The 24,757-nt window shown below is 43.1% G+C and overlaps 1 protein-coding gene across 3 annotated transcripts; it reads left to right on the forward strand.

Annotated features, from left to right (window-relative positions):
• The first annotated feature begins 667 nt into the window (after positions 1 to 667).
• On the forward strand, positions 668 to 22,832 carry LOC100826523 (1,4-alpha-glucan-branching enzyme 3, chloroplastic/amyloplastic). 3 transcript variants are annotated; one of them, XR_001405659.2, is made up of 22 exons: positions 668 to 1,121; positions 1,454 to 1,525; positions 1,621 to 1,685; positions 2,324 to 3,001; positions 3,698 to 3,864; positions 3,929 to 4,018; positions 5,269 to 5,344; positions 9,403 to 9,510; positions 9,737 to 9,827; positions 9,913 to 10,014; positions 12,319 to 12,421; positions 12,869 to 13,006; positions 13,128 to 13,190; positions 14,655 to 14,762; positions 15,048 to 15,125; positions 15,249 to 15,356; positions 15,640 to 15,720; positions 16,916 to 17,020; positions 21,593 to 21,678; positions 21,782 to 21,836; positions 21,911 to 22,057; positions 22,459 to 22,832. XR_001405659.2 is itself a non-coding variant. In XM_014897891.2 (21 exons), exons 1-21 carry the CDS (start codon positions 799 to 801, stop codon positions 21,941 to 21,943), a joined length of 2,736 nt encoding a protein of 911 aa, XP_014753377.1. In that variant the 5' UTR covers positions 669 to 798; the 3' UTR covers positions 21,944 to 22,060. The 3 variants fall into 3 exon arrangements, 1 of the variants encoding a protein (XP_014753377.1); XR_001405658.2 differs by having other exon boundaries at positions 669 to 1,121; positions 3,692 to 3,864; XM_014897891.2 differs by lacking the exon at positions 22,459 to 22,832 and having other exon boundaries at positions 669 to 1,121; positions 3,692 to 3,864; positions 21,911 to 22,060.
• Positions 22,833 to 24,757: the final 1,925 nt, after the last annotated feature.

Genomic DNA, 24,757 nt, shown 5'->3' on the forward strand with positions numbered 1-24,757 from the left:
AGTTCCGGCAGCCTCGCATCCCTCCCGTTTGACTACTCTCCTTCCTCCTTCTTGCTCCGTCTCCTCATATGGCGACAACGTTGGAGCTCATGGTGATGGTATGTGGCCGAGGATGAGGCCTCGGTTGCTGGTGGCAACGGCGTTAGCGGGAGAGAGAGAGAGAGAGGGACATTGATGGAGACAGGAGTTGTTGAATGTTTCTGGAACGCTTCCGGTCCCATTTGGCCATGTCTGTGGCTTGCCTATTTGGGGCCGAGTCTTTCTCTCTCCTCTCCCCGCAGAACGTGAGGCTCCTCTCAGCAGCCGTCACTACAAGCTCCAAGCTCCCAGGTCTCTCCCTTCTCTGTAACCTCATGTATCCCTCTTCTCAGCTCACAGGAGTCGGCGGTGCGTTGGCTTGAGGAAGAGTGGGAGAGAGTAGATTGAGGAAGAGAAAAGAGATCGCATAGGGATTGGGAGAATTAGAACGAAGTGGCCCCCGTGTGAAACAACGATTTTGTTATATCTAATTTTTAGTTAGAGATAATTTTTTTTGAATAGAGACAATTTGATTGTTCAACCATTAGATCTGAAAATCGTGCTTTAAAATTTGAAAATTTGGGACGACGACATGAGCACATTCCGTTATCTGAAAAAAGAAAGCCTTTGACCTTTGTCTATTTGCTGCCAAGCCCCGAGAGTCCCAAGCTTATCCCTCCCCAAAACCCCACGCTCAGTTCCGGCTCGCCGTCTCCTCTTCCCCGCTCCTCTCGGGCCGGCGGGGCACTTCCTTGTTCGCCATCACTTCGCGACCCCGAAATGGCGTCTTGCCCTCTGTTCCTCCTTGTCCCGCACCCCCCTCCCCCGCTCGTCGCCATCCCGCGCCGTCACTCGCCCCTCCCACACATCCTAACCAGCTGCCGCAGCCCCCTTCTCAGCCGCCAGCAGAGCTTCCGCTGCCGCTGCTCCTCCTCATCCTCGTCTTCCTCCTCCTCCGGCCCTCGTGAGCGTTCGCCTAGGCCTCAGCAGCAGCAGGGGTGTACGCAGCAGCGGCCCGGCCGCGGCAGCGCTGTGGACCCCGTGGGCTTCCTTGCCAAGATTGGCGTCTCCGACCGCGCATTCGCCCAGTTCCTTCGCGACCGGTACGTTCACAGACCGTATGTTTTTATGGGATATTGTTTGCCTACCGGGTGGTTTGGTAAGGGGTATCTCCAATGGATTGTGCGTTGAAATGGGCATCCGAATTGTGTTCGTGCAAACTCCCGGCCTAGCCTCATTACCAAACTTGTTTGAATTGATCCATCATTGTAATTTTAGTATTCATCTCCAACGAGTTCCTCATTATTAAACACTGGAGGTGGGAATCGGTTGAGATTTTGGACGGAAATGATATGCAAACTGGTTTTGGCTTTAAAGTGTTTGATAGTACGTAAGGTAGAACCACTTGTTTGCTTATTGAAACGTTTATTGCTAGGCACAAGGCTTTCAAGGACCGCAAATGGGAGATGCACTCTCGGTTTATTGATTTGAAGGAGGCGTCCTCTGGGTACCTCTGCTGCCATCTTGCTGATCCGGTCTTTTTGTTCAGCTCAGATTTTTTGGTGGGGTAATACTCGTTTGTTTGTGTGTTTTTCCTGGTAGATTTGATTTACTGGGCCTGCACCGACATCGGCAGCACCGTGTGGATTTCATGGATTGGGCACCAGGTATTGATAATTTTTGGGTACAAAGTTTATATTAGTAGGTTCTTTATGTGTTCCAGTGTGATAACCTAAAATCAAATCTTGATCATAAGTTTGGGAGATGGGTAAGTTCAGTGGTTATGTCAGTTTGTGTTTGCTGAACTGTTTTGTGCTGAACTTACTTTATACTCTGTTACGAGCAAGCAGGCGATCGACCACTTCATTTAAGAATAGTAGAAATCATAAATATTATCCATCCAGCCTAAGCAGCACCTGGGCAAAGAGAACAGAACAGACCTAAGGAGCTATACATATTAACAAAAATGCGATCTTGCAAGATTATTTTTTCGCTGAACAACTTACTCATTTAGTGTGTACCTGTAATTCTGAGCTGCTGTAATTCAATTATTTCTAAACAGCAGGTTTTCTTTTGTATGTACACGACCACAATCTTTTTGTTTCTGCACCTTCTTTTCTGTTCAGCCTTAACATGTTATGTCAGTTACTTTGAACTTGTCATCTTACTGTTGAGGTGCTGCTTAGGATTTGTAATCACTTTAGTTTTTGGTTGTACTGCATCCTCTTTGATATATTGTTTTTGTGTTTAAGCATGAAACTGAGCATTTGTTACATTTAATAACTGAAGGAGCTTTGTCATGTAGGTGCTCGGTATTGTTCTCTGGTTGGTGATTTCAATCAGTGGTCAGCAACTGAAAACTGTGCAAGAGAAGGTCATTTGGGACATGATGATTTTGGATATTGGTTTGTCATACTTGAAGATAAGCTCCGAGAAGGGCAAGAAGCAGATGAATATTTTTTCCAAGAGTACAATTATGTGGATGATTATGATAAAGGAGACAATGGTGTCAATGCTGAAGATTTAATCCGTAGAATGAATGAAGAGTATTGGGAACCCGGAGAAGTTAAGTCACGGAGGTCTCGGTTGGAGACGGTCGCAAAGCTGTACGAGCAGATGTTTGGCCCAAATGGTCCGCAGACAGAAGAGGAACTAGGTGAAATTCCTGATGCAGAGACAAGATATAAGAACTGGAAAGCCACACAAAAGGATGATTTGTCAAGTTCGTCGCCTTCCTACGATATCATTGACACTGGACAGGATTTTGACATTTTTAATGTTGTAACTGACCGAGCATCATTTGAGAAGTTTCAAGCAAAGGCAACCCCCCTTGCCTACTGGGTTGAAATGAGGAAAGGAAGAAAAGCCTGGATAGAGAAATATGTTCCCGCGATTTCTCATAAAGACAAGTACAGGGTTTATTTTAATACTCCTGATGGTGCATTAGAACGTGTACCTGCTTGGGCAACTTACGTACTTCCAGGTTCATCCCCAATTATCTCCATAATGACGTGCCTCCATTATTATTAGTTCTCATAAACTTTGAAAGATTTACGGATCTATTATGAATATTATATACTCCCTCCGTCCCATATTAAGTGACTCAAATTTGCCCAAATATGGATGTATCTATGCCTAAAAAGCGTCTAGATACATGTAATAGAAAGTCACTTAATATGAGATGGAGGGGTTCTTGATTGGTTGTTGGGTCATATCCTTTATTTTGTTCAGAGTGTGCAATAAAAGAGTGCCAACCAGAAAGAAGTATTCTGTTTTATATTCAGAGAAAGGAGTGAATCTAGACTATTATTTGTTAAGGACATGAGATATGGATTGAGTGAAAAATTGGACAACTATGTCGGGATTGGCGGAGGTTGAGACCACAGTGAATTGGATTTATTCGTTATCACTTTCACGGGACTCTCGAAGGGTATTATGACATGCTGACATTATAGTGGAGCTGTCTATTTCCTTAGTTTTTAATTTGTTCAATGTGTAATGTTCATGAATCCACTTTACACAGCTGTTGTACTTCTGTGTCCGCATTCATTCTTTTTTCGCAATAAATATAAATGTTTTTTTTTGTAATATGATCTTACTTGGCTATCACTGCTCTGGTTCTTTTATGCATAACTATCCATCGATGATTATGTTTTCAAACCTGTTATTTTAGATGCAGAAGGGATGCAATCCTATGCAGTACATTGGGAGCCTCCTCCGGAAGAAATTTACAAATGGAGATTTCAACGACCGAAAATCAAAGGTTCACTTAGGATATATGAATGTCATGTTGGAATAAGTGGATCTGAGCAAAAAATATCATCGTTTCAGGAGTTCATGTCCAGTGTATGTCCCAGCCCTTATTTTTTGTCTGCTTTTGTGGTAACTTCTCTAACTTTTCTTCCGTTAGGTCCTACCTCATATAAAAGAAGCTGGATATAATGCTATTCAATTAATTGGAGTCCCAGAGCACAAGGATTACTCCTCTGTTGGCTATAAGGTGAAATTTTGCTGACATAAATAGTACACTATATTACTTAAAAAAGTTGATGTTCAAATGTTAAGCCGAGGTACAGAACAGTACATAATAATTTTTAGCAGTTTAAATTTGTTGAAACTAAAAGATTATCTAATGGGCCGTACCCGAGAATTTTGAGGCCCTGTACGGAATCTAATATTAAACCACGTGTACAAAAAAAGTTACTATGAAAACGAAATAATATGACCTATCTATCAACAATGTAAGTTTTGCAAAATTACATTACGTCTTGCTAAAATAAATGATTTAGTTACTAACATATGTTTCAGTTAAAACATAAAGTCCATCTATTATTCACTAGAAAAATACATCTTCAACTGAAAGTTAATAAGAAAATTTCTCTCCCCTCAAAAAATAAGAAAATTTCTCCTGCACGTGATTTTCAAAGGTTTTATAGCCTATTAGGATGTATTTCCTGTGGCACACATAGACTCTGCAGGCAGGTATCCATTAATTCTATTTAGAAAAACTATTTTCAATTCCCTATAAATATAATCAGACGCTAGAATTAATGGAAACTGGGAAGAAGTCTGAATTGATTTCATAAAATTCTGTTGAAGTGCACCGGCGTGTGTTACACGTAAATATTTTAACTGGAGTATGAACCAAGTTAATCATTGTATAATTTGGACTCAAGTGTGGTCTTAATTACAACAAGACTATACCCAATTAGTCTTTGCGGAATGCACCCTTGACTGCAATGCGCAGAGGGAGAGAATGGGTCATGGGAGGCATGCCTGGGCATGACTGCATGGGCCTCAGGGAGTGGCTTAAATGGCTGCAGGCTGGAGCGGTAGAGCTCTGTATTGATTTTTTTTTGAGGGGAGAGCTCTGTATTGATTAGTACCGTACAGACTAATACTTAAACTGTTCGTGTTTATCTCTTAATTAATACAATTATTAAATTATGCTTGAGTAGGTTTGGGGGCCCTACGTATTTGGGGGCCTTGTGCCAATGCACATCCTGCACATGTGTGTGATACTGGCCTGGCTAGCTCTCCTCTGCGTTTGAAAATATATGCAATAATGAATACTCAATCCTTGCTGGAGTAATTTGTATTACTAATCTAATTGCAACTGAGGAATTTGTCATTTGCGGAGTTATTAGATGATGCTATAAACTACGTGATTACTCTGTGTGTTTAGGCAATATTAATATTTGCTTTATATTTCTTTATAGTTGTATGAGATCAAGTGCATTGTAACTGCAGGTCACAAATTATTTTGCAGTCAGTAGCAGATTTGGGACCCCAGATGACTTCAAGAAATTAGTGGATGAGGCACACGGTCTGTTTCTCAAGATCATTATTTTTCTCTTTACCCTCATGAACATCGAAAGCTATCATGCGCACATGCACACCTAAAATAAAAGAATCATGCAATACCACGTTTGTTACCGAACCGGCGGATGCACGATCAAGGATGACACCAAGGCACGATATTTGTTAACGAGGTTCGGCCGAAGTCTACATCCCCGGGGCATGACTACGGGTGCTCCTCCCCCATAATACCGCAATACCGGGCACCCTGGGCGTCGGCACAAAGCCTCCGGCTCCCCCTGCGAGCCTATTGCTATTATGTTGTCATGGTTACATTGTGTGGTTGTTCCCTGATTATATAGGACCCGGGTACCTGGAGTCTGACAAGGACTCCACCCTATACCACAATTACAACACCAAGTCCACGTAACCTACCTAGTACAATTATTATTCGACACAAACTCAACAAACTCCACCTTGGCGAATAATCTCCACCACCTTGAAGTCGTCCATGCGCCGAACCTCCTTATACACCGGACTTGGGTTGTCTTCTTCGTACTTAGAGCTACCCGACGGATCTGACTTGGCCTCAGATCCGCCGCCATCCTGGCACCACACCGCTAAACCTGCAACTCCATCCTTCATGACTCCACCTGCAACAGTGCTCCCTTGCAACTTGAAAAGATGTGAAGCCGTCCTCTCTCCGATCATCACGGTCACCTCTCCTTTCATGATCTTCATGGTCTTCTCCCCCTCTGAACGGAAAGACATGCCATCATGTTGTAGGAGACCAAGCGAAATTAGATTCCTCCTTAGCCCTGGCACATGCATCACCCCCTGAAGCACCCGCTCAACTCCATCATGCATCTTGAACTTGATGTCGCCTACGCCAACAACACGGTAGCCCGTGTCATCTCCCAAGTAGACTAAACCATGATCACCAGATTCATACGAAGAGAACCACTCCTTATTGGGTGTCACATGAAAGCGGCTAGCTGAATCCAACATCCACGCTTCTTCTTTAATTGACCGCTTATTTGATACTAAGAGAACATCACCGTCGTCATCTGAGCCATACTTTTGAGTTGTTACATTAGCAGATGCCCCACCTTTCAATTCCGGACAGTCCCTCTTCCTTGCACTTGAAACACGGCATCTTTTTCTTCTTCTTGTTCTTGGACGTACTCCCTGCCCCTTGTCCTTTCCCGAGCTCACTCCTGACAACCAAACCTTCACAATGAGAATTTCCAACTGCATCGGCTTTCCTATTTTTCTTTTTCAAATCATGTGCAAGTAACGCCGCAGTAATATCCTCAACCTTGATGGTTTCTTTGCCATACGTCAAAGTGGTAGATAAATGCTCATAGGACTCTGGTAGTGAACATAAAAGAACTATTGCCTTGTCTTCATCATCAACCTTGACATCTAGACGCGTTAGATTAGCCACAATTTGATTGAAGACATTCACGTGCTCTGCAAGATCTGACCCCTTTGCCATCTTTAGTTTGTAAAACTTCTGCTTCACAAACAACTTGTTGGTGAGAGTCTTGGACATATAAAGACTGGCCAATTTATCCCAAATTTCCTTAGGCGAAGTTTCCTCCATGATGTGATACATGACATCATCTGACAAGCACAACCGTATGGTAGCGGCTGCCCGTGCTTGCATCTCTTCCCATTGATCATCATCAAGCTTGGCTGGCTTCTCCTCCTTCAAACCCTTCAAAGTACCTTGTTGCGTCAACAAATCTTTGACTCTGGCTTGCCACAATCCGAAGTTGCCACTGCCATCAAACTTCGTCACCTCCAACCTGGGATTGGTCGCCATCTCAGACAACCACAGCGATCTGACCGGTGGTGGAGACTGATCTGATTGCTGCGAGTCACCCGCCTCTGCTGCTTCCTCGAATGCTTCTTCTTCCGGATCAACCTCCGCGATGACCTCACCCTCGACCGTTGCTAGATCGGTCTCTACGAAATCCTCGCCCTCGTTTCCGGCCCTGCTGTCGTCACTTGGAAGATCGCTTGTGCAGTACTCGTCGCCCGAACTCACCACCTCTTCCGAGCTCGCGCCTGGACTTTCCGTGGTGATGCCTTCTGCAGCCGCCTGCTGCGCCGATCCGATCGCCCGAGCACGACGATCTGACCTCTCGGCTGAAAATCCTCAGCCCCGACAACACCTTCTCAGAACTGCCTCACACCGCTGTTCTGAACTTGTGTTCTCAGCTTTTTGTTTGTGTGATTGCTTTGCCACCGGACGCTGCCTTTAATATGCCTTGGATTAGCCTGTCTTCGAGTCCATCTGCCCTTCTTTGTTTCGTGTCCTACTCGGACTGCTGTTCTGTGCCGCTTCTGCCGTGTTGCGCTGTCCCTCGACCGCTCGCTGTAACGCGCCTGCCTGCACATGCCTTTCCTTCTTTTACTTGGAAACCGAACAGAGCAGCAGCTAATCAACTCCGGACGTGACAGGACCTGGCCGCATCTGCATACGAATATCCCAATTTTTAAATCGAAGTTGATTAGTACTCCGGCTGCCCAGCCGGCTCTGCTTGTAATTTTCCTTTCCCCTTTTTTCTTAATCGGATCGGTAACTCCCACGTGAACGTGAGGCTGCAGGCCTTCTGCAGCGTTGCGTCGGTCCGACACGTACACAGGACAACTTCCTCAGATTCATAATCCATCAACCGCAGCCCAGCAAATTCCACGCACAAACCCGTGTTGCACCCTGGCCACCTACATCGTCGACACAACTCGCCCACCGTGTCACAATGTCGCCTTGTGCTACACCGATCCACCGCTATACCGCGATGCATCCCGTTCCGATCTATCCGGTCACCCCTGCGTCTGGTTGCCGGTCTTATCGCGAGCCGAAGCCGTCGTCCGGTCCGCGACGTCTTCCCGGCCACTGTGTCGGCCCGATCACCACGCCTGGTCAATCCTTGCCAACTGCAGCCCATCGAACGGTTCAGGCCGCCTGAAGTGTCTGACTCCACCGATCGGAATTCCGATCGCCGCCATGCTCCACCTTGCGCCGTATTAGGCGTTCCCCGGTGCCCGTCGAGCATGATCCTCGCACCTCAAACAAGATCTCCCGCATCCCTCCACCTCGCTCTGATACCACTTGTTACGAAACCGGCGGATGCACGATCAAGGATGACACCGAGGCACAATATTTGTTAACGAGGTTCGGCCGAAGCCTACATCCCCGGGGCATGACTACGGGCGCTCCTCCCCCATAATACCGCAATACCGGGCACCCTGGGCGCCGGCACAAAGCCGCCGGCTCCCCCTGCGAGCCTATTGCTATTATGTTGTCATGGTTACATTGTGTGGTTGTCCCCTGATTATATAGGACCAGGGTACCTGGAGTCTGACAAGGACTCCACCCTATACCACAATTACAACACCAAGTCCACGTAACCTACCTAGTACAATTATTATTCGACACAAACTCAACACGTTTATTAGTAATCATTTGTTTAATTATGATGTGGGAAGTGAGAAAAGTGGGAAGTGCAGGTTGATCACACAATTATAGAAGAGGCATGGATGCCTGATCTGCACATTAGCTCTAAGTATAGTACTACTTTTATTTGGGACACACACTACAACCCTGCAAAATTTGGCAGTATTTAATCTAAGAGGCAAGTGCTGATAATACATAAATCTGAGTATGAAACTGCAATATATTAGTTACTTTTCTTATAGCACATTCTCTTCTCTTTTTCTTTGTATAATGGGGTACCGCTGCCGCCGGCACGGGCTAGGGTTTCAAACTGGGGAAATTAGAGGAGAGAGAGAGAGCTTCGGGCGTGGGAGGGGACATAAGAGCTCACACGCCAGTGTGGTGGTCAACATGGTCAAACCGCCGAAACCAGGGGAAACAGGCACGGGGGGTCGGGTTGCCCGGTATGGATAGTTCAGGGGGGTTTTATGCCTGGTTTTAGAGTTCAGGGTGTTTTTTGGACTTTGTGATAAGTTCAGGGGGGTAAAATGGAGTTACTTCTTTACAATATAAAGTTATGAAAGAGTGTAACACGGATTAACATATCATATTTTCCTTTTTGTCATCCCTGGTTTGTTCAGGTCTTGGGTTACTGGTGCTTCTTGATATTGTCCACTCCTATGCATCGGCAGACGAATTGGTTGGCCTATCCCTTTACGATGGATCTAACGATTGCTACTTCCACAGCGGTAATGTATAACTTAAGCTTTTTTTTCTGAAACTTCTTAAAGTTCTGTTGTTTTCTTGAGGAATCATGGAGAGAATAGATTCGGAAGATATTAGTACAATATCTTAGTAAATATTCTCACATGTGCACCTTGATTTTCTTTGCATACTCTATTAAATTTGTTTTTCTGTGGTTCTTGTATGCTTCTTTACTACTTCAACGTGGTGGTTGTAACGTATCCTTTTCAGGAAAAAGAGGGCATCACAAATACTGGGGCACCAGAATGTTCAAATATGATGATGTTGATGTTCTGCACTTCTTATTGTCTAATTTAAATTGGTAAAACCATTTCTGTTCTACTGCATTCTTTGTTAGACATCTACCTAGGTAAGAGTACTTACAGATTGCTTACTTATCTTATTAGGTGGGTCACTGAATACCAGATTGATGGATTCCAGTTTCACTCACTCTCATCAATGTTATATACTCACAATGGTTTTTCTACCTTTACTGGTGCCATAGAAGAGTAAGGGTTATCTACTCCTTATCCTTAACATCATCTAACCGTCTTCTATTAGATTTTACTGAGCTATTCTCTGTTGGATGGAAGTGGGACTAGTTCATCTATACATCTAACAGGAATTTGGCCCAGGGAGGATCTATAGTCCGTACAAGCATGTTGTGTGGACCAGTAACACTGCCAACTAACAACGATTTCTGTTCTCACCTGCTATATCTCTCCATTCTATTCATATTTGCATTCATTTCCAAATCTATTGCAATGTTGCAATAGTTTTGGAATGAAGAAGCAATTATCTGGGAGTAGTACTCTACGTCAGTGATCAATACATGAATTACTCATACACTCAAATCAACCGCACTAAAGTTTAGCCAATTACCTGGTCCCGTTGGTTGCTCTTCAACTGCACACTGGAAAGTTGGGACCTGATGCGCCAGTGCCACTGTGATTCCTGCTTTCACTGCCTTGGTGTGCCAGGAACTGTCATAGATCGGTGGGCATCTGCTGGGCCACGAATGCCATACCACAAGGCCCAGGTGCCTGGATGGTGACGTTTGATGTCTGTACGCGTCATTCTCTTGTTTCCTGCTGAACACGAACGAAAAAGCTCCCATCCATAGCTGAGCAGCCCTGCATATAAACTTGACATTTTCTTGACAACAATGGAGGGTAGGCTAGAGCCTTACGAAGTCTAATCAATAAACTATCCCCTGGTTATAAGACAATGTTATCAGGACATTGATGTGTAACATAGGAGCCTACAATCACATAGGGTGGTTTCCTAGTCCTACATAGGATCAACATTAAGTACTCCCTCCGTCCCATAATATGAGGCGCGCACGTATTTCTAGATCATCAATTTGATTAATTAAATATGCATGTTTCTTAACAGAAAGTACACCATTAGATTTGTTATCGAAAGAACTTTCTAATGATATAATTTTTAATTATTTAATTTATATTTAGTTAGCTAAATTGACGATCTAGGAATGCGTGTATGTCTCATATTATGGGACGGAGGGAGTAGAACACTCTAAAACAAGGTTCTAGATATTATAACATTTCAAAGCATGGATAACTATGAGTATCTAAGTATATTTTCTTTAAAGAAGAATAAAGGGGCCGAAATTCAAGGACTCGAACATGGTGATAGGGGGGACAGTCACACCTCCCACCAACTGAGCTAGGCTCAGTTCCTCAGAATTCTCATTTGATGATCTTAGAATAACCCTATGACCTAGGTCCTGTCCACACGAAGACAATCTTGCTAAGCCAAGGATCCGTTCTTGGCAACTTTGGGATAATATATGGTTGGTCAAGAAATATGGAGAGGTTAAATAAGGAAATGGCGTCACACACGATGTTTTGATGTATGACTTCACAGTCCTCACTTCAGTGTGATGCCCCATCTCTACATGTGATTGCTCTGCCATATGTTCCCTGCTTTACTTTTTCATGGGATACTGGAAATGAGATAATCTTCTCCAGCGAAGTGAGGACCCAATGAGTTTAAATGGCAGAGCCACCACCTATGCCGTGCACCTGCCCGTCATGCCTCTTTCCTGACACCATCTCACAGGACCGCTGTCATGCCGCCTGCTGCTGGAAGCGTGTTATAGCTGTCGTGAGCATCCAGCCATTCTATGTCCGCGGTGCACATGCCCGCTTAACCATACTTGGTAGTCGCTGCTGCTTCATACTAGTCGTTGTCTCAATTGAATTGAACCTTGTTTGCTTTCGGGCACTTGTCTGCGACTTATTGCAAAGTTCAGCCAAGAAGAAATTTGAATGGGTGTATTGTACATATAGCAGGACTCTAAAACATGTATGGGATAGCCGGAGCCAACATGTATCAGTTGTATCCCTTCGTCATTGACCTTTTCCTTCCAGGAGTTGCGGTTATTTTATGTCTATGGTTAAACGTTCAGAACAAATCAATCCACATATCAATGTTGTATTGATTTCACAACGTGGATTGATTTCAAACGGAAGGTGCACTGTTTGTTCTGGAATGCATATCATTATGATCAGTCAGAAGTCATTTCTAATTCTTTGTAAAGTGAGAAACTGTCAGTGCCATTCAATGCTCTCATTTGCATGCTCTTTTGACTTGTCTTCAGACAATGCTCACTATGGTTTATGTAGCATACTTGTCTCTGCTATCTCTTAATTCCTTGCTCTGTCTTTTCCTGCTCTCCAGCTTGTAATAATATTCCTTGCTATCAATACAACGAGGTGCAACACTTATTGAATTTACTTGAGAAAAAACTTTGCCCAAACTCTTTATGCTCACCAGAATGTTAAATGTAGGTATTGCAATCAATACGTGGACAAGGATGCGCTGATATATCTAATTCTAGCAAATGAGATGTTACATGAGCTCCATCCAGATATTATAACAATAGCAGAGGATGTAAGTCACTGCTGTACTGCCTTTTTTTTGTCTTTGTTGTATGTTGATGTGAATAGTTACTGGTTTTAGGCATGTAATTTGGTATAATATACTACCTCCGTTCCATAATTCTTATCTCAAGTTTGCTCAAAAATGGATGTATCTATTCCTAAAAAACGTCTAGATACATGTAATATTTTGACAAGAATTATGGAACGGAGGGAGTAGTTATCAAAGACATTGAACTTGGTGTTAACCTATTCCGAGGTAGTAACTGATTAATGAGTCATGTCCAACAGAGCTAAACAGAATAATAGGCATATGTACTTTTCTTAATGTCTGTGAGTTATTGTTCTTACCAACTATTGGATTGGATAATATTCTTGAAGTCAACAAACTGAGATTTTGTTGACCCAATCAAGCTTTTAAGTTATACTGTATACTTTTTATATCGTTCTGTTTATGTAGGCAACATATTATCCTGGGTTATGTGAGCCAACCACTCAAGGTGGATTAGGATTCGACTACTGGACCAATCTGTCTATTCCAGACATGTGGCTGTGGCATCTTGAAAATGTTCCAGAGCGGGAATGGAGCATGAGCAAGGTTTGCATGCCCTCTAAACTTTCGCATGCTAATATGATTCAAGACTATGCTCCTTTTGCACTTCTATTGTTGTTGATGTACCAAATTTCTTGTATAACGACTATACTGGATCATTTTGCAGATTATGAAAGTATTAATAAGCAGCAACCACAATATGCTGTCTTATGTTGAGAATCATAACCAGGTTTGCATGTATTTCTTGAACAACCTTGCTTATGCTCCATTCCCGGTCCAAAGCAACTAATTCTATTTCACAATGTAGATCAAATCTTGGTTTGCAGTCATTCTATCAGAAACTTGGCCCATAACCAACTTTTAGTAATTCTGTTCTTGTATATATTGCAGTTTACCCTATTTCCATTCAGACGTCTGTTCAAGTTCTCTGTTGTGTATTTTTATTTTTCAGAACCTTCCATACACGACATCGGTAGTTATTAGGGGCTTAGGATTTAGTCTCTCCAATCAGTAGCTGGGAGGAGCTTGAACTTTGATCTGGCCATCTACATTCCACGAGCTTGAGAGGCCACGATGCTGGGGTGTCTGCTGAGCTGCTCACGTGGTAATACAGGGATGCAAAAGAGAATAGAGTATAATCCTGGTTTCCCCTTTGTTGATAATTCAATCCCCTTGCAACCAAAGATAGGACCCATGTCCGTTCCTTTCCTAACTTATTATACGGAGGCCTAGTCCTGAGCAATCAGAAATGGTCCATGGAGCTGGGGCGATGACGAGGCTTCAGATGACATTTCTCCCCTCCTTCAGACACAGGTTATTTCAGGATGGAACAAGGGATAACAATGCTTGGGCTCCGCAACATCCCCCAAGTAGCTAGGAGACCTCCAGTGCATGAGCGCCTACCATATTCTCAGGCGTGACTTCTGCAAACCACTCAAAAAGGAGTTGGCAAACATGCAAGCATGACTGGAAATGTTGGTGTTGCATCCAGAAACGTGACGTTGAACTTCTGGTGTTGGATGTTGTACTGAAGGCACATGTTGGCCAGTTGGAAGTTACAACTTGTATGCCACTGCGCCCATACGGGTCAGCATTTTGAAAGGGCCATAAGACTGTGACATTAACTTTGTTTTTATGGAAACTGTAAAATATGACAATAGCGAGAAGAAGTGCTAGTAAATGAATGGTAGGTTGAGCTCTTGTCCTACTTACGTGTAAATGAATGGTAGCCTTGAAAATGACATAAGCCAATAGACCCTGCAAATGGGTCTTGCCTGTTGGATTACTTGACATTTACTGGAAACATGATGACGCGGAGTTTTGGAATGGCATGCTAATCTTTATCTTTACAGTTGGTGGTGATGGTACGTCCTTTCCGCATAAAAATTAGCCGCCAAAATCTAATCAAATTTTCTAGATTCCAAAAGTTAAGGACCCCTAAATCTAATACAAATATTCTTTGCGTATATACAATAAGCACCAATTTTTCTACTACTTAGGACCCAATAAAGAAAAAAAATCACATTTAAAACACTTGTTAGGTTAAAAACAAAAATAGTATACGAAACTACGCCCGTGCACTTGGCTAATATTTGTAGTTTGTGAAATGCAGCTGCAATGCACAGTATCTTTTTTATTCTTGTCGAATCTTCACTGACTTTGATGGAATTCTCACATCTGGTATTTTCAACAGTCAATATCAGGACGGAAGTCTTTTGCTGAGATAGTTCTTAATACAGGAATGAGCTCTAGTGGTTCGGTGGATGATGATTTGATTTTCAGAGCGTCCTCGTTGCTCAAAGTATGCATCTGTTCCTAGCTTGTACTATGTACATCCATTCATGATTGCGTCATCATTTTAATTTCATATTTATGGCCTCAGTTAGCTACCTATACAGTGAATTTCTGTGAATCCAAGGTTGCATTCATTTCCATGACATTTTCTTTGTGTCCAATTTGGCTTACATGAGCTGATGGATCGCTATGTTGGTATTTTTACATGTACTTTTGTGACAACCTTTACTGATAAATTGTTAAGCACTTCAATTACTTTCTGCCACTTCCAATCTTCTTCATTGTGTTTCAGATAATCAAACTAATTACTTTTACAACAAGTGGAGGCGCATATCTTAACTTCATGGGTAATGAATTTGCACATCCAAAGGTGAGCTCGTTACATGGTTTTAAAATTTGACAGCCTTGATTTCTTCCCAAATTTCTTAACTTGTTCCAGTTTACACTCAATTTTGCACCATAGCGTTAAAGTTCTTTTCTTTCTTGATTTCAGAGAGTTGAGTTTCCTATGTCAAGCAATGATTATTCCTTCCACCTAGCTTATCGGCAGTGGGAACTATTGGACAAGGGTGTTCATAAAAATGTATTCAATTTTGACAAGGTTTGTATGCAACTGTTTTACCCAAATGCCTTTCAAATCTAGGGTGTTAGTTTACATGCAAACACAACCAATATCTGTTTACTTTTAACTAAAATTTTGTGTGTATCATGGAGTGTTAATTCTCTTAGCTATACAGTGCATATTTTTTGACATTTGTTCCACAAAATATGCCAGTCAGATTCAGCTTTCATTTAATTGCAGTCGGTTTTCCTATTGTCCTGTCTTTCTGGCTATACAGTGCATATTTTTTGACATTTGTACTAACTCAGCAATTTTGTCCCAGGATATAATGACCTTGGATGAAAATGAAAGGATCATTTCAAGAGGTTCACTCAATATTCATCACTGTGATGATACAAACATGGTATGGAAATCTTTCCGTTAATTACAGCTCAAAACTACTTCAGGAATTATTAGGAAACAATGGTTTGTTTTATTCCGAAACTAATAACTTCATCCATGATACAGAAAAAAGATTTCTTGTACATTAACTTGTGATTTTTCCCTACCTATTTCAATTCATGATTACACATTTTGCTAATGAATTTACTTCACGGATACTTGTCATTCTTTCCCATCTTCATTACTAAGCAATATATTTTGATAGATCATAGATGATATTATGCAATTTCCCTCTTGGACCCCCATCCCTTGCGTCATCCATCTCGGGTGACATGGGTGGAACCCTAGCTGCCGGTGGTCGCCGCCGGGCAAAGCCGACATGGTTGACGGAGGCGGTGGGAGTCTCTATTTTCTTTGATTGGGGCAGCGCTCCTCATCGCACGCCGGCGTGCTTACGGGGGCTGGCATGGCCGTGGGTGGCGTCCCCAGCTGGTGGCTATGCGTGCTTTCTGATATTTTTTGAATAATGGAAGATTGGCATGCAAATAATCCAACAGAATAAAAATAAAAAAGGTTTGTCGAACTTAGCCAAACATCAGGGTCATACCAAATGGAAAGGAAAAAAACATAAAAAGAAGCTAACAAGATGAAGTGATGTTGATCCCTTCCCAGATCATGCCAAGATGGTTGCTAAATCCCCACCCATGTGATGTGGACTGAACCTTTCGGTGAGGTTAATCAATCGTTGGCCCGATTTTTCACAGCAGTTCCCTCCATGATAACTAGTCACATGGGGGCAACCTGTGATGATGTGCCTATGCTTATGTACATTTCACTCCTCCCACACGTGCTTTGCATTTACATCACAATCTCCTGTTGCTTCATTGTTCTGATATGATATCAGAATATTCGCATGTTAGAGCTTAGAACTGATAGATTAATATAGTAGTTTCTTAGTGTTTGCTCAAACAGAAGTCATAGAAGAGAGAACTTTTATATTATTAAACACTGATCATGCATGCGCTGCTAGTGAACTCAAAGAACTTCAGGTCTACATGAAATTTTATGCCAAGTTAGAAAGAGAAGATATATGAATTTATATGAAATTTTATGCCAAATTCAATGCTTCAACAGAAAGAAGTATATGAATTTATATCGATAATTTGTCTGTTCAAATTTGTAACTTTCATGCTGATCATAGTTACTCATTCTGGCAGGTCATATCTTTCACGAGAGGACCTTTCCTTTTTGTATTTAACTTCAATCCAGATGTCCCCTATCAACTGTATCGTATTGGTGTGGATGAAGCTGGGGAATATCAAGTAAGTTATTGATACCTTGCACGGAATATTCTTCTCTTTATGCAAATGACCTCTACATGTAGCAATGTTTGAGCAATATGGAACCTATGCGCAGGAGCTAAATACATATCACTATTGAAAGTTATATAAATTTGAGTAACTACCCAAATTGAAGAAGAAATCATATCTGCATTCAAATTTTCATTGAAGTCGCATAGTGCCAGTTTTGATGTTGACAGTGTGACCCCACAACAAAAGATGCCCCCACTTGGTCAAACTTGGTCAAACTTAAAGAACTTTGACTTAGGACAATGCTAGGACTTCTTATATTGAATGGAGGTAGTACAACATAAGATGATAGTATATACAAAATAACCACATGTGCTTAAGTAGTGCAACTGTTGATTTTCTTTGTTTTGTCTCCTACGTGTCTACAAAATAACCACATGATCTAGATAGTATATACAACATAAGAGATAGTCAGTCCATGATCTCGTCCCTTTTGGCACTAACACCTATACACTTGACATTACCTTTTGTCTATCCTATCTCCTTCCACACTCCTAATCTAATTATATGTTTAGAGAAAACTCCAGTACAGTGCAATTTTAGTTATCTCTTTCGCTTGCCTTTTTGTGCTCAAGCTATCTCTTTCATGGGGCGTTTCAATTCTCCATCTCTGTTTTTCCTCAATATAATTTAAAATCAAACACTGGAAACTACTTTCATTTCAAACATGCATTTTGAAGGAAATGCCAAGATGGCGATAACGTACAATAAAGGGTGCCTCCGCCCAAAAACCAAAATGAAAAATCAGGAACCAAAAGAGAGCGGACGGAAGGAAAACGAAATTGTACGGACAGGTGTGCTCCGAGGCTAAACCTGTCTCCGGGAGTAACGCCGAGGCCGTGCCACCCCAAGTATTTGCACCCATCGTCCTAGCCACATGTTTAGGTTTTCCTCCCCCTCTCACTTTTAGTTAATTTGTTATACTTTAAATTAGATGGGGGATTAATACTTTGACCACTGACAACTTTTGTTCTTCTCTTTCTCTCTCCCCCCTCCCCACTTTTAAGTACATCGTGGTACATGAAATGTTTTTAAGTACATATTTAGTACATTATGGTATATGAACTATACCGTACCAGTTTTTAAATATCTCGTGTACATGAACTTATGATACAAGTACATCGTATGGTACATCACATGTATCTTAACAGTTTTTAAGTACCTCATGCACATGATAGATACATTAAGGTATATGACAAGTACATGAAGGTACATCACAGATACATCAAGGTACATGATAGTTCCTCAACTCATACAATTAATAAGTACCTCATCAACGATAAATTACATCGTATAGTAAATCACATGTACATTGACAGTTCTTAAGTACCTCATGTACATGGACTTATGAGATGAGTACATCGTGTGGTACATAACATTTATCCAGAAAAAATCACACGTACCTTAGCAGTTTTTAAGTACCTCGTCGTATCAAGACTATGTACATCATGTACCGAGACAAAATTACTACACAAACATTCATAAATACCAGTACCTCGTCATGTACAATGGGTACCTGATGGTACTCGAAAATCACAGCACAAATATTCAAAGAAAAAACCACAAACTTTGAAAAATCACCTGGTACATGATGGTACTCCACAATCACAGCACAAACATTCAAAAATCACTATGGATTTGCCGCACGGGAGGAAAAGAGGAGGAGCCTGCACCGGAGGACCGCGGCGTGCATGGCGCCGAGCTCGGCCTGGAAGAAGGCGACGTCACCGCGGACACCGGAGAGCAGCTCAAACTCCTGCTGCAGCAGCTCGCCGAGCTTGCCTGGCAGCGCGTCCACCATGCCCGAGAGCGCGCCCACCGCGATCTCCATCTCGCCGCTGAGCACAGCCTTTCTGGATCTCGGATTCGTGGGTGTTGTCGGCCGGCGGCGGGGATCGATGGGCGTGGACTCGCACCCCAAGTCTTCGCTGGACTGCACTGCTCGTGGTGAGGTGCGCGTAGGGATGTGTAGAGAGAAACGGAGAGGGTCAATGCTAACCACAGCATGCAAGAGATTAAGAAAAGGTGGGGGTACACGTGTGTGGTAGAGACGGTGGGGGTAGATAGCTAGGGTGGCATCGTGTGGTTTGGCTGCCGGGAGGCCAGGTATGCAGCTGCAGACGCTGGAGAGCCTTCGCTCTGCAATCATTCACAGGTTGGCCTCGCAGAGGATTGAGTCGACCAGCTCCCTGCAGACCGGAGAGGCGCCGTTGACGATGCAGTTGTTATGAAACCGCCATAAGCGCCAAAGAGTCAAGGTGATCAAGGATCTGGTGTCGTAGAGCTTTTCTGCACCAGCATGATCCGCCGCACTCTTGAACCAGGGGACAAACTCATCGCAAGATTGCAGAGAGATGGACTGCATCGGTAAAGCCGACAACACCTGATGCCAAACCTGCAGGGAAGAGGAGCAGCCTGAGAGGAGGTGTGACATCATCTTGTCCTCCTGATCGCATAGAGGTCATGAACCCTGATTCGGTAGTCCATACCTCTCGAGGCGAGTGTACGACGTTGGTGCAGTTGGGCAAAGAGTTGTTCGTGTCGAAGCGGAAGCAAAGTCTGGCGAACTACTACGGCGACGGACTTCGACACGTGTCCTTGCGGCGGCTGGAATCTGCGGTGCCATGGCGGGCCTAGCCACTATGATATTTGCGCCTAGGCTGCTGCCAGTCATCCTGGTGCGTCTCCTCGACGCTGTTGACCCTGTGAATCTCGGAGTGCCCAAGGCGAGAAATAGCAGGGCGGCAAGTTCCCGAGGGCTTGGCGACTGCACAGGTGCGACCAAGCCATGAGTGACATCCGGTACGAAATGTGGCCGGAGGACTCATTGTCATGATTCTTACCACCAGCGTTCGCGGCCCATGCTGTGGTTGCCTGAGTCTCCGCTGGCAGACATGTCTCGCAAACGTAGTGGAGAGGAGTGGAGGGGCTGGGAGGGCTACCGCCGAGAACTAGATGGAGGCGGGGTTGGTGGAGGTGCTAGGTCAGAGAGGGGAAACCAGACCCAACTGTGCCCCAACACTATGAACATAACAATCATTATTTAACTTAATAAATTCTAACATATAATCATGATTTAACTTCATAAATTATAAAATAAAATTATAGAACAATTTCCATTTAGTACATTATATCATTAAATATACAACACTGAAGATTGTACATCCATGAATTTTCATAGATTTTGGACATGCAACTAGTTTCTTCAAAATATCATACATCATCGTATTTTAATTACATATAACTCTTTTATGACTTGAAATAAATTCTAAACACATACATCTACAACAATGTGAGGAAATAAATAAATATGGGAAACACTTTATGATGAACCATAGCGGGAGCTGTTACATATACAAGCTAGCTATAGCGCTAAGTTGTTTTATTCCACGGCCCTAGCTGAGTTAAATCTTTTGTTTGGGGCCGTGTTGCTTTTGTGGTCTGAAAATGCTATAACATGGATATAGTGGAGCTACCACTAGATAGAGTAAAATGCACCCGAGATCCCTATTCTTTCGCGAAGGTGTCAAGTAGGTTCCTAATCTTTGAAAATGCACGTTTAGGTCAAGTGGTTCATCCTAGGTCTCTCGCCTGTATGCGCAGCTCTGGCCGCATGACGTGGCTGCCACCTAGGCTTTGGGCCCACACGTCAGGCGACGACGTGGCGTTGCAATCTTATATGAAACCCCCCGCGTGTAAGTCTATTGCATTTCGTGGTCCACCCATCCGTTCTCTAGTTCTCCCCCGGATCCTCTTCTCTGCTTGTTACCACCGATGCCAACCCTAACCGCCTGTGCCAGGAGTTCATCGGCAGCAGGGGCATCTCACCAACGGCAACACACCATCTGGGATCTCCAGTGCAGCGACTGCTGCTGGTGGTGGCGCCACAGCTCCTGCCCTCCTTTCTCTTCATCGCCGATGAACTCCTGGCGTAGGCGGTTAGGGTTGGCGACGGTGGGCACGGGCAGAGGAGAGGATTGCGGGGGAGAACTGGAGAACGGATGGGGGACCACAAAATGCAATAGACTTACACGCGGTTTTTTTTTTGTAAGATTGCAACAACACGTCGTTGCTTGCTGTGTGGGCCCAAAGCCTAGGTGGCAGCCACGTCATGCGGCCGGAGCTGCGCATACAGGCGAGGGATCTGGGATGAACCACTTAACAAACAATGAGGACCTAAACGTGCATTTTCAAAGATTAGGGACCTACTTGACACATTCGTGAAAGAATAGGGATCTCAGGTGTATTTTACTCCACTAGATATTAGAATTTCTTTATTAGAATAACTATATCAACTAATGACATGCTCAGTTTGCTTTGCAGTTGAAATACCTAGAATGTACTGCTAGCTATTCGTCTATCACTACTCTTACATGTCTGGATAGGATGTTTACGGTGTCTCAATTTTTGCTGTCTAGAGTAAAAGGGCAATTCGTCAGTCTGGGAAGCACTTTATATCCCTAACATATGCTTGTAAATGTTTGAGTTTTAATTTGTATCGCCTTGTTTTTAACATTTGACCAGCTTATCTTAAACACGGATGAAACTAAATATGGTGGTTGCGGGGAGCTCAACAGTAGTCAGTATATGAAAAGGACCAATGACAAAAGGTGTTATTTTCAGGACTCAAATAATCTGTCTTTTTGGTTTGTTTTCTTGCTGGATATATCCGTATTGTGCACACCTAACATAAACAGTATTACTTTCTTGTAGGGTTGATGGTTGTCGAAACTCCTTGGAATTGACATTAGCATCTAGAAGTGCTCAGGTAGGTAGCTGAAAAGACTGCCCGCCCTTTACATCTGATTGCATTTTGTTTTAATCGAAAACACATATTTCCAGGTATACAAGTTGGTCCGAATTTTGAGAATTTAGTCTGTCAACAATAATTACTGTTGATAGACTAAGTAATCGTTGTCCTTAGAAGCTGGACCATCAATGCCAATGTCCATACTCACGCAAGTTGAAAATTTGAATGGTGAAACTGAGGTATGGCCGTATAGGCAGTCTGACCTTTTCGTCTAATGTACACTCTGAATGTTGCTTGGTATGCCCTAGGTTTGGGATAAGGGGGACTATCTAGTGCAAGCCCTTATTTGGTTGCAAACATTTAAAACAGTTGGGTTTGGTTTGCCCACTGGCCTCTTTGGATTGAACAATTTCCATATACGAATTTTGTATGGCTTTTAATCCACACAACATTTTGCTATAGAGTTCCTTTGGTTAAAAGGAATGAAACCTTTAAATTCCTGAGGATTGCTTTTGATACCCTAATTTCATAGGAATCCTAGTAAGATGTTAATCATTTTAGAAAATTTCCTTGGTATCTTTCTTTCAAGGTGAAACAAAAGCCAGACATGCATTTAATTCAAAGACCTATTTTGAAGCAGGTAAAGGAAAAGCTAGACTAGGATGTCATGGCACGTGGAATCTCAGCTACACTACACAGTGACCTCTCGTGATGCCTTGTCTGGATTATGAAATCATCTCGTTCCAGATAGAGGTGAACTCCCGGAGGTACAACACGTGCATGCAGGCTGCTCGATTGATGATTAGCGGTTCAGATCGAGCATAGCGGGATATAGCATAAATATATAGGATCCAAAACCCAACAAAATTAGGTTTCGGTTGACTAGGATTTGTTCGGATCCACAAAAGGCTAATGTTTATTCATTTGTGACTCTTCTTTACCATCGTCATGTATGTGACATCTACTGCTCCTCTGTTCCATATTAATTGGCTTGTATTAAGTGCCTGCTCGGTATGGCTTCTGCTCCTAAATTCTCATCGGGAGTTAGAGGAGCGGAGCCAAACACCTCTAACTCCAGAAAAACGGATCGACAGAGCAGGCGTGGAGCAGAGCCGAAAATGAAATAGCGACCCTCGCACGGATTCTCCTAGCGGTTCGTTCTTTTTTTTTTTCGTAACAGCCAAACGTTTTCTGCAGGCTGGTAGAACTAGAGGTTGGAACAACCCCTGACCCTGATCTCAGGTCGCAGGGGTGCTCGTTGGGAGGCTGGGGCTTTGAAATCCCAGAGCTAGGGATTTGTGGAACAAGGAAGGGACCGGGACGTAGATTTATTTAGGGTTTAATTTCTTGCTTGATTCTGAATAACCAATCCGCGCCATTATATAGCCTACGGATTACAATTGACTTGGAAAAGAAGAACACCTAATCTTGATTAACAGATATGGTAACAATAGAGAAACCTTTTAAGGGACAAAAACTCTAACACAACCAACTCTGATTTCCTAACATATATTTAAACTTTCTAACTTAACTCAATCCAGCGCCCTTGGAGGATCTTTGGACTTGGTGCGCCGTTGGTAAAATTTGTGCAAGCTTGTCCCACCTGACAGCGTGACAAGATAGAAACACTTCATCCTGCGGGGCTATTGCGTTTCCTTGGAAGTTCCTTCCGCTGTTTGGGCTGACATCCCTATGGATTTTGTGGAAGGACTTCCAAAGGTTGGTGGCAAATTGGTTCTCCAAGTATGCACACTTCATTGCCCTTGCTAGCTCATCCTTACTCCACCTCCTCAGTGGCACGTGCTTTCTTCACTGAGATCGTGTGTCTCCATGGCCTTCCGATCTCCGTATCAGATTGTGACCCAGTGTTCACTTCTAATTTTTGGAAGGATCTGTTCAGCATGTGTGGAACCAAGCTAAACATGAGTTCAACGTTCCATCCTCAATCTGATGGTCAGTCCGAGGTTGTTAACAAGACCATTGCCATGTACTTGCGCTGCATGACAGCTGATCATCCTCGCCAATGGGTGCGTTGGTTGCCATGGGCTGAGTACTGCTACAATACCTCTTATCATTCAGCTCTCAAGAGGACGCCATTCCAGGTGGTTTATGGGCGTGCACCTCCATCTCTTCTAGATTATTCACCAGCTTCAGTGCGGACATCCGCGGTGGACAGCGAGCTCCAAGATCGAGACATTTTCTTGCCGATGTTCGCTCCGGCCTCCTTCAAGCTCAGGAATATTCCAGGCGAATAGTTTTGGTTGCGTCTACATCATTGGACAGCTGCCTCTATGTCAGGTGCATCAAAGGGGAAGCTTGGTCCTCGCTATAGAATCTTCGGGGTGCTTTTCTTGAACTTGCTTGTGTCAATTTTGATGAACATCACCACTTGATGTTATCCACTCATGGCTTATATGAAATCTTCCTTTTGATGCCAACTCATGAGCAGAACCGTTGCTTTACTCTCCATCTTGTTATGCAATAATGAATTCTTCACTTGAAGTGCTTGTTCCATGACTTGGTCAACCATGGCTCAATTTATGAGCACGCCATAACCTTATCATGAAGCCATATCTTGAATCCTTCTCTTGTATTCATACTCTCAAGACCTTAATCCCTCATGGCTCAACTCATGAGCCCAAATATGACCACCTTCAAGTTCCACCTTAGAATCATATCTTGGTCGATTCTCAATCTTCATATGAACTTCATATATAGCTCAATGCTTTTATTCATAGGGATTGTCATCGGTTACCAAAAACCCCACCAATCCAATTGACAAATCTCATATATATCTTTATGTCCATGACATTTATCATTGAATTAACCAAGTGGTCTTCATGTATTTCCTATGGACATTCATTCAAATATATCTCAAATAAAACATTAGTCCATAGGGATTGTCTAATTACCAAAACCACACATGGGGCAACATGCAC

The sequence above is a fragment of the Brachypodium distachyon genome, chromosome 1 (assembly GCF_000005505.3).
Source record: "Brachypodium distachyon strain Bd21 chromosome 1, Brachypodium_distachyon_v3.0, whole genome shotgun sequence".
In the NCBI taxonomy this organism is placed as follows: domain Eukaryota; kingdom Viridiplantae; phylum Streptophyta; class Magnoliopsida; order Poales; family Poaceae; genus Brachypodium; species Brachypodium distachyon.

Bases quoted from the DNA above. Each gene is read 5' to 3' on its own strand.
- LOC100826523 (XM_014897891.2), top strand. From the start codon at position 799: ATGGCGTCTTGCCCTCTGTTCCTCCTTGTCCCGCACCCCCCTCCCCCG. The intron at 9,828-9,912 runs GTAAAACCATTT...TTATCTTATTAG, and splicing joins TTATTGTCTAATTTAAATTG to GTGGGTCACTGAATACCAGA. The intron at 13,007-13,127 runs GTTTGCATGCCC...ATCATTTTGCAG, and splicing joins GGGAATGGAGCATGAGCAAG to ATTATGAAAGTATTAATAAG.